General features: G+C 42.7%; 1 protein-coding gene across 4 annotated transcripts in view; it reads right to left on the bottom strand.

The window, feature by feature from the left end:
* Nucleotides 1-347: 347 nt before the first annotated feature.
* LOC124122142 (cadherin-99C-like) overlaps nucleotides 348-10,175 on the bottom strand; it is a 29,286-nt gene continuing 19,458 nt past the window's right edge. For all 4 annotated transcript variants that reach the window (XM_048392712.1, XM_048392711.1, XM_046485260.2 and 1 more), the window contains 7 exons: nucleotides 9,936-10,070; nucleotides 9,251-9,321; nucleotides 7,292-7,514; nucleotides 3,190-3,402; nucleotides 1,938-2,060; nucleotides 1,313-1,456; nucleotides 348-789 (listed from right to left, as the gene is read on the bottom strand). In XM_048392712.1, the coding sequence (XP_048248669.1) occupies nucleotides 583-789; nucleotides 1,313-1,456; nucleotides 1,938-2,060; nucleotides 3,190-3,402; nucleotides 7,292-7,514; nucleotides 9,251-9,321; nucleotides 9,936-10,070 (1,116 nt within the window). In that variant the 3' untranslated portion in view covers nucleotides 348-582. The remainder of the gene's footprint in view (nucleotides 790-1,312; nucleotides 1,457-1,937; nucleotides 2,061-3,189; nucleotides 3,403-7,291; nucleotides 7,515-9,250; nucleotides 9,322-9,935; nucleotides 10,071-10,175) is intronic.

The raw sequence follows: 10,175 nt of genomic DNA, 5'->3' as shown, positions 1-10,175 counted from the left end.
ACCTAACAAATTTATATTGGAAGGAGATTAAGGACCACTAGAGCAAATTGCGCACTATAACACATAAAACGTCAACGCCAGAAAATAATCCGCCGAAACATATTCTACTGAGGGAATAAGGCAACATAGCGAATGGATCACTGAAAATCAGTAATAACACCAGGTGTTCGCGAAAAGCGTAAGAATGTTCTGCCCTACCGGTATCACTCGCCACTCACACAATTTGCATGAAAGAGTTTGTTGCCGACGTGGCAAAATTGTACTCCTGCCATGCGACGCCGGCCTGTAAACCATCGGGTCCCGAGCAGATGATCAAGTGATGGGCAACACAATTAACGGACACAAAGTGAATTTACTGGTTTTACTGACACTAAAACCGATGTCAAACCAATGTATAAAATATCAGAGTAATTGTGTGTTAATCTCTGGCCGGTGGTTTTCATGACATTTGGAATATATATTTTTTTTTTCTATTTTTTTTTTCAATTCAGTATAAGACATTACAAAGTTATACATGGAGTAGCAAGTTGTAGCACATTTGGAATATATTGATTAGATAGATATACAAGAGGTATGGGCAAGCTAAAAGACTACCATCGGATTACAGACAATAGCAAGGGAGGTCAGAAACAAGAGGGTGCCAACTGTGGTCCTCGTGGCATGAGCTTGTCCGTTAGTCTCCTGGGTGCTGCACGTGCTGCACGAAGCAGATGCAGATCCGATGTACACAGTGACGAGGATGTCATCAGTTCTCGGAGGGGTTCCTTCATCTGAAGCTACCACTTGAAGCTGAAGAGACAACATATTCAGTTTGATGTGCAAATTGGATTGAAATCATAATAATTATTATTTATAATTACATGGATAAACACTCTTTTCAAACTTCGACGTATTAACAGCAGTCAGTCTATGATTCGCACTGTGTTAATACAGTTAGCAAAACAGATGCGTGAAGATGAAGGTTAAGCCATGAAGATAAGTGACTGTCTCGTTGCGTGTCGCCGCTGTGATATTACGGCGTAATGCTAGATGAACCCAGGGTGACACAAGAAGAAGACAGTTACCACTCTGGCGAGATATCTGGTCTGGTGCTAACAAACAGAGGATTGTAATCAGCGTTGTCTGGGATTCAAACGCAGTGGATCTAGACAGCAAAAGGGTGCAGTTCTGCACATACGCCCATGCAGACTTTTCCTGTAGCTGTAATGTATGCCTTGTCGACCACGGGAGAAAAATAATATGATAACAAAAGACAGCGTTGATGACCAGGTAATACAGTACCAATGATGTAGCCATCGCAGTCTTTACTTACAGTGTAATTCGTTGACTGGGTGGCGTCCCCAAGAAGCGTGGCGACGGTGACCTCTCCTGTACTTTGGTTGACTTCAAACAAACCAGTTCCGTTGCTTGGAGTAACGCTAGCGATGTAGAACTTAACATTGCTGTTTGGAGTATTCTGGAAAATAACGCCAAGTGTATGTTTTATCGTTGATTGACAGTGAAATAGCCTAAATTATGCACCATACTTACTACATGAATTACGTGTGATGCTGACATGCCAGTATTCAATACTATTTACTGCCATTGACAATAACATACCAGTCTTCAAACATACTTACTACAACTGACGCTGACATACTACTATTCAATCATACTAACTTCCATCGACGCTGACATACTGGTATTCAATCATACTAACTTCAATTGACGCTGATATACTGGTATTCAAACATACATACTTCCATTGACGCTGACATACTAGTATCCAATCATACTTACTTCAATTGACGCTGACATACTAGTATCCAATCGTACTTACTTCCATTGACGCTGACATACTAGTATCCAATCATAGTTACTTCCATTGACGCTGACATACTAGTATTCAATCATTCCTTTTGACACTAACCTTTACACACATTATAAGTTCTACTTACAGCGGGATCGCCGTCCACCGCATTGATGTCAAGGATGCGTGTTCCAACAGCAGCATTACCCATGACATAGACGTTGATAGGACCGCCAGACACTGATATCACGGGGCTTTCGTCATTCACGTCCTTCGTAGAGAACATTCAATATCATCAAGAACTGTACATACGTGTGGTACAACTATATTTGAATTGCTGTAATAGCAAGCGTACATTACCAGGCTGTTTTAACAAATATAAATGCATTATAACAATTTATTGAACTAAAACACTTTCTGGACTGAATGTTACTTTCGTAAACATATTGCTATGAAGTATTTTACTTATAAAAAATAAAATGTAGTTTCTTCTTACTAGATTGTAATGAATATGCGTCTCTTGTATATGTTAAGTTCTTATAATGAAATAAGCATCATTTGTTGTTTCTATGTAGAGACGTGATTTTGTTGGTCAAAAGTATATTTCTTGTACACCTCAGACATGGGAACGATTATAAAACTCTATATCCTCATTACGAGACAAGAGGAGGGATTAGAACACATAATCAGCGGGTTCTGGCACAGCTAAGGGAGGCAACCCACGAGGGCGTAGTTAATTACGACGTATAGCAAAAATAGTTTGGATATTTGACAGTTTTATTCATGATGCTGTGCAATTAGGCCAGGTAGCTGGTACATTGAAATCATCATCAAACTGAGCATTGTGCATCCACCGTCTTCAGCAACCCATGCTTGTCGTAAGAGGCCACTAACGACACCGGATGGCCAGGCTCGCTGACTTGGTTAGTGCATGTCATCATATCCCAATTGCGTAGATCGATGCTCTTGGTGTCAAACACTGGATTGTCCATACTCGATTATTTACAGACTATCGTCATAAAGCTGGAATATTGCTGAGTGCGGCGTTAAACAACAAACAATCAATCATGTACCGTCTCCACAACGGCCTTACAAATACAGTTGTTACAAACAACAAGAAACATTTGCCGGTTTGTCAACCAGCTGATATTGTTGACGTATTTCCTAAATACAACTTCCAAATTCACATGTGGCCATGGTCAGGTCAATTTCTTAGGCGGTATGATAGCTTAGTGGTTAAAGTCGTGGCTCGCCACGCCAAAGACCCGGGTTGATTCTCTCGTGGGTAATTATTGGTGACCTCCTTCGTGATATGGCTAGAATATTGATAATAGTGATGTGAAACTACACGCCTGGTGAATGTGATCATGAAATTTATATATAATATATTCTTTACTCACCGCGACCGCGACGCTGACTGTTGCTGTAGACGATGGTAAACTACTTAGTGTACCGTAATACGTGGACACCTCCAACACATATTCGTGTCTGCTCTCATAGTCAAGTGGGACGGCTGTCCTAATCTCCCCCGTCTGTGGGTTGATGCTGAAGCTCTGATAATCTCCAGCAGTGAACTTGTAACTTGCTGATGCGGACTGGTCGCGATTATCAGCCTATGTTCAATAAACGAAAGTGTATCTTAAAAGACGTATACACATACTCGTGCTATAGTCGGAATCGCACCATCGACTCTGTGTTTGGCAGATGTTGTTTATGAATATGGATTTTTTTTTGTCGATTTTATTTAGATATTAGTGCATGTTTGCATTGTTGTTGTTTAACGCCGCACTCAGCAATATTCCAGCTATATGACGGCGGTCTGTAAATAATCAAGTCTGGATCAGACAATTCATGAGCATCGATCCACGCAACTGGGACACAATAAGATGCATCAACCAAGTCAGCGAGCCTGACCACCCGATCCCGTTAGTCGCCTTTTACGACAAGCCTATTCTATCCCGGATCTTCAATGACCGTACCTTTATATATGTTTACATATTATTTTCATAGTCGATGGAATGTGGAACTCGAATTCAGACGTCACTTGAATGTGATGGATAGAGGAATAGAGCAATTCGTAAATATCTGTGTTTTAAAGGAAACATTTGAGAATAATTTATGTCCGCTTCATTTACTTCTCTCTGCTTGAATTCGTTAACGTTACACTAAAGGTAAGACGATGTGTTCAGTGACCCCAAGATAAATAATTTACACCTATATTATCCTCGGTGTATCGACCAACACGTTCAGTGAATTGTTTGATAGGCATTACTTAGAAGATGACGGATGAAAAAGTAGACATAATTTATGGATAACAACTTCTATAATACTGTACAGGCAACAACCTCCATGACTTCACTAAAGAGACCTGACAGAAGCAGTCCACATATGCATTCGCAAGCCATCAATCAACAGCAATCAACACCTATTTAAACTTATCCTGTCTGCAGGTTTAATAACACTTCGGTGTCCCACGACTAAGCCGCTGATACAATAAGACATGGAGTTCTCTAGACGACAAATACAAGTGTCATACCTCGGAAGCTGATGTAATTACAATTGGAGATCCCAAGACGAAACTGCGGGTTTATTAACATCTCGTGGATCTCACGACCAAACTGCTGGCGCAATAGGACTTCCGAGATCACACGAATTATTTGTTGGCATATTGGGCGATAGACTCAGCAAAGTATTGATATGACTACTATATATACGTACTGTTACGGTCACAACAGGCGCATCCTGAATGTTCTCTAGCACTACTGCATATACGTACTGTAACGGTCACAACAGGCGCATCCTGAGTGTTCTCTAGCACTACTACATATACGTACTGTAACGGTCACAACAGGCGCATCCTGAGTGTTCTCTAGCACTACTACATATACGTACTGTAACGGTCACAACAGGCGCATCCTGAGTGTTCTCTAGCACTACTACATATACGTACTGTAACGGTCACAACAGGCGCATCCTGAGTGTTCTCTAGCACTACTACATATACGTACTGTAACGGCCACAACACGCGCCTCCTGAGTGTTCTCTAGCACTACTACATATACGTACTGTAACGGCCACAACACGCGCCTCCTGAGTGTTCTCTAGCACTACTACATATACGTACTGTAACGGTCACAACAGGCGCCTCCTGAGTGTTCTCTAGCACTACTACATATACGTACTGTAACGGTCACAACACGCGCATCCTGAGTGTTCTCTAGCACTACTACATATACGTACTGTAACGGTCACAACAGGCGCATCCTGAGTGTTCTCTAGCACTACTACATATACGTACTGTTACGGTCACAACACGCGCCTCCTGAGTGTTCTCTAGCACTACTACATATACGTACTGTAACGGTCACAACAGGCGCATCCTGAGTGTTCTCTAGCACTACTACATATACGTACTGTAACGGTCATAACAGGCGCATCCTGAGTGTTCTCTAGCACTACTACATATACGTACTGTAACGGTCACAACACGCGCCTCCTGAGTGTTCTCTAGCACTACTACATATACGTACTGTAACGGTCACAACACGCGCCTCCTGAGTGTTCTCTAGCACTACTACATATACGTACTGTAACGGTCACAACACGCGCCTCCTGAGTGTTCTCTAGCACTACTACATATACGAACTATAACGGTCACAACAGGCGCATCCTGAGTGTTCTCTAGCACTACTACATATACGTACTGTTACGGTCACAACAGGCGCATCCTGAGTGTTCTCTAGCACTTCTACATATACGTACTGTAACGGTCATAACAGGCGCATCCTGAATGTTCTCCAGCACTACTACATATACGTACTGTAACGGTCACAACAAGCGCATCCTGAGTGTTCTCTAGCACTACTACATATACGTACTGTAACGGTCACAACAGGCGCATCCTGAGTGTTCTCTAGCACTACTACATATACGTACTGTTACGGTCACAACAGGCGCATCCTGAGTGTTCTCTAGCACTACTACATATACGTACTGTTACGGTCACAACAGGCGCATCCTGAGTGTTCTCTAGCACTACTACATATACGTACTGTAACGGTCACAACACGCGCATCCTGAGTGTTCTCTAGCACTACTACATATACGTACTGTAACGGTCACAACACGCGCCTCCTGAGTGTTCTCTAGCACTACTACATATACGTACTGTAACGGTCACAACAGGCGCATCCTGAGTGTTCTCTAGCACTACTACATATACGTACTGTAACGGTCACAACACGCGCATCCTGAGTGTTCTCTAGCACTACTACATATACGTACTGTAACGGTCACAACAGGCGCATCCTGAGTGTTCTCTAGCACTACTACATATACGTACTGTAACGGTCACAACACGCGCATCCTGAGTGTTCTCTAGCACTACTACATATACGTACTGTAACGGTCACAACACGCGCCTCCTGAGTGTTCTCTAGCACTACTACATATACGTACTGTAACGGCCACAACACGCGCCTCCTGAGTGTTCTCTAGCACTACTACATATACGTACTGTAACGGCCACAACACGCGCCTCCTGAGTGTTCTCTAGCACTACTACATATACGTACTGTAACGGTCACAACACGCGCATCCTGAGTGTTCTCTAGCACTACTACATATACGTACTGTAACGGTCACAACAGGCGCATCCTGAGTGTTCTCTAGCACTACTACATATACGTACTGTAACGGTCACAACAGGCGCATCCTGAGTGTTCTCTAGCACTACTACATATACGTACTGTAACGGTCACAACAGGCGCATCCTGAGTGTTCTCTAGCACTACTACATATACGTACTGTTACGGTCACAACAGGCGCATCCTGAGTGTTCTCTAGCACTACTACATATACGTACTGTAACGGTCACAACACGCGCCTCCTGAGTGTTCTCTAGCACTACTACATATACGTACTGTAACGGTCACAACAGGCGCATCCTGAGTGTTCTCTAGCACTACTACATATACGTACTGTAACGGCCACAACACGCGCCTCCTGAGTGTTCTCTAGCACTACTACATATACGTACTGTAACGGTCACAACAGGCGCATCCTGAGTGTTCTCTAGCACTACTACATATACGTACTGTAACGGTCACAACACGCGCCTCCTGAGTGTTCTCTAGCACTACTACATATACGTACTGTAACGGTCACAACAGGCGCATCCTGAGTGTTCCCTAGCACTACTACATATACGTACTGTAACGGTCACAACAGGCGCCTCCTGAGTGTTCTCTAGCACTACTACATATACGTACTGTAACGGCCACAACAGGCGCATCCTGAATGTTCTCTAGCACTACTACATATACGTACTATAACGGTCACAACAGGCGCATCCTGAGTGTTCTCTAGCACTACTACATATACGTACTGTAACGGCCACAACAGGCGCCTCCTGAGTGTTCTCTAGCACTACTACATATACGTACTGTAACGGTCACAATAGGCGCATCCTGAGTGTTCTCTAGCACTACTACATATACGTACGGTTACGTTGACAACTGGCACATCCTGAGCGTTCTCCAACACAACTACTTCATAGTTCTTGACGCCAAAAATGGGGACAGAGACATTGACCACAACGGTCACCGCTGACATCCTGGCATCACTGGCGCTGTCCGTGGCTATGACGGTCAGCTCGTGTATCGGCTGGTGGGCAGGGTCCGGAAACCCACATGATATCTGACCAGACTGGGCGTCGATCTCGAACCTGAGAGAGACATATCATTGAATCTGGAACATCCATTGTTGGTGTGTTTGTTTGTTTGTTGCTTAACGCCGCACCGCAATATTCAAGCTATATGACGGCTGTCTGTAAATTATCTAGTCTGGATCAGACAATCCAGTGATTGGTATCATGAGCAGTAATCTTCACCACTGGGATCGATGACATACATCAACCAAGTCAGCGAGCCTGACTACCCGATCCCGTTTGTCGCCTCTTCCGACAAGCATAGTCGCCTCTTATGACACGCATGGGTTGCTGAACACCTATTCTAACCGGATCGTAACGGGTCACATCTATTATTATACACATTAGAACAATACATAGTTATACATTTCGCAGTCTGTGACAAGTATGTCCGTCATTAATAACATATTTCAGACGTTTGAGATAGACATTTGCAGTAGCCATTAGTGGTCAATTGCAGTGACAAACAGTTGTGGTCCCGGCAATTTGCCCGCACTTGTACCTGCTGTGTACCAATGGTATTCCCCACCTCTTTCTGGCTATGGTTTACAGAAGTTTACATAAGTTATCTAAGAAAACCTGTGAAATGCGGGACTTACTCATTGATGACATCTACGTGAAATTTGGGGAAAAGACATTTCGGCAGGAAGTAGGCATCCCCATGGGCACCAATTGTGCTCTCCTTCTTATGATATTTCTGCTCGGATTGGCGAGTCAAAACAAAGTAATTTGGCCAAGAACTTTAACTTAAGCTTCAGGTAAATCGAGGATCAATAACCATCAAATAGCCAATTCCCTGCTACTGATTTACCCATCTGAACCAGAAATAAAGCAGACCAGCGATACCGCCTCATATGTTTCCTATTTAGATTTATGCATTAGAATTCAGAGTGACAAAACACTCTACACGAGACTGTATGACAAGAGAGATGACTTGAACTTTCCAATGGTCAACTTTCCCTTTATGGCGAGCAATATCTCCTGCAGCTCCATCCAAACTTTCAAGGTACAATGTAGCATGCTCTTTCTATCGAGATTTCAAAGGGCGTCAAACGACTCTTGCTCAGAATGAGTTTGATCAACCTCGGTAAAGCTTTCAAAACATTTTATGGTAGACCTGTTGAAGACATTTCCAAATTGGACGCATCAGTGGGAATTATGGGAGATGCAATTCCCTATTTTGACTTGTACCATGTGTTCTCATGGTTTGTTTCGATGAAAAATTGACCTGCCTTTACATGCGTTAATCACGGGTGCAAGATACGCACACCTGGTGTCATCACTGTGTGATAGTGATTCCTAAACACAGGCTCATAATATAGAGGGAATCGTACAATCGACCCTGGTTTTGGTATTGATTTCTTATGAATATGGAAAGGGTTTTGCTGCTTTCATTTACACAATTATATTTATATTCTAATGGTTTTCATGTAGTGGTTTTTTTTTGGTTGGTTGGTTTGTTGTTTAACGCCGCACTCAGCATTATTCCAGCTTATGACGGCGGTCTGTTAATAATCGAGTCTGGACCAGACAATCCAGTGATTAATATCATGAGCAACGATCAACTCAATTGGGATTGATGACATGAATCAACCAAGTCAGCGAGCCTGACCACCCGATCCCGTTAGTCGCCTTTTACGACAAGCATAGTCACCTTTTACGGCAAGTATGGGTTGCTGAAGACCTATTCTACCCGGGAATCTTCACGGGTTTTTCATGGAGTGACTTAGCTAGCACACACCATCTGTACTCACATCGACGATGTCCCCATTAAACTGTAAACCACACGTGATCTGTCCGTGTTTGGTTCATCAACGTCAGTGGCCTAAATAAACAAATATGGATGCGTGATTATTGCAAATAAAATCATAATCGTGAAAAATGCCTGTATTTTGCTTGCTTGTGTGATAATGTGAAACTGTAAATAAAGAAGTGAAGACGTTATGGAGTAGATGTCATCTCATGTCAAAGCATTCGTCATATTATTGATACATTATACGAGTGTGATCACGATTCAATTTGTATTGGAATCGACTTTCAAAAAGAAGGCCTGTATTCATGAATGTATGCAAGGTTGACCCATGGCTAATAGAAGGTTTTAATAATAATAATCAAGGCACCGTTCGATTTGTACTTCACAAAGCATCAACATGGACAGAATGTTCTAAATGATTCTATAAAAGTACGTGTGGCATCCGTTGATATTTACTAGGTAAATAGACAGGTTGCCAAGATAAAATATACAGCTTACACGTAAATACAAGAAAACAACATCAAAGTGGTCTACAGCACAAGCTATATGTGTGTAAGGGGGTAAAATCGTTTTTGTTTGTTTGCGTGTATGTGCGTGCGTGCGTGCGTGCGTGCGTGCGTGCGTGCGTGCGTTTAAAATCGTTTAAAAACATTTACCTAAAAGCTATTGCCATCAAATGCACTCACCATAACGTTTCCGATAACAGCTGAAGTTTTAAGCTCCATGACGGTGAAGGTATATATTCCATCTGTAGTTCCATTGAATGCTGGGGAGTTGTCATTGACATCTGCCACCACTACTCGAACAGTCGTTGTAGCTGTCTGTGAAACACATAACCACCACAGCATTGTCTTAGTGACTGTGTCTTACGCTCTATTCTATAATAAGAACTCACCGAACAACAGGAAGAAAAGTCAAAACTTAAC

Source organism: Haliotis rufescens, unplaced genomic scaffold, assembly GCF_023055435.1.
Source record: "Haliotis rufescens isolate VD_foot unplaced genomic scaffold, xgHalRufe1.0.p SCAF_11, whole genome shotgun sequence".
Classification (NCBI taxonomy): domain Eukaryota; kingdom Metazoa; phylum Mollusca; class Gastropoda; order Lepetellida; family Haliotidae; genus Haliotis; species Haliotis rufescens.
The sequence above is the reverse complement of the archived record's forward strand: the minus strand, read 5'-3'. Positions and strand labels throughout refer to the sequence as shown.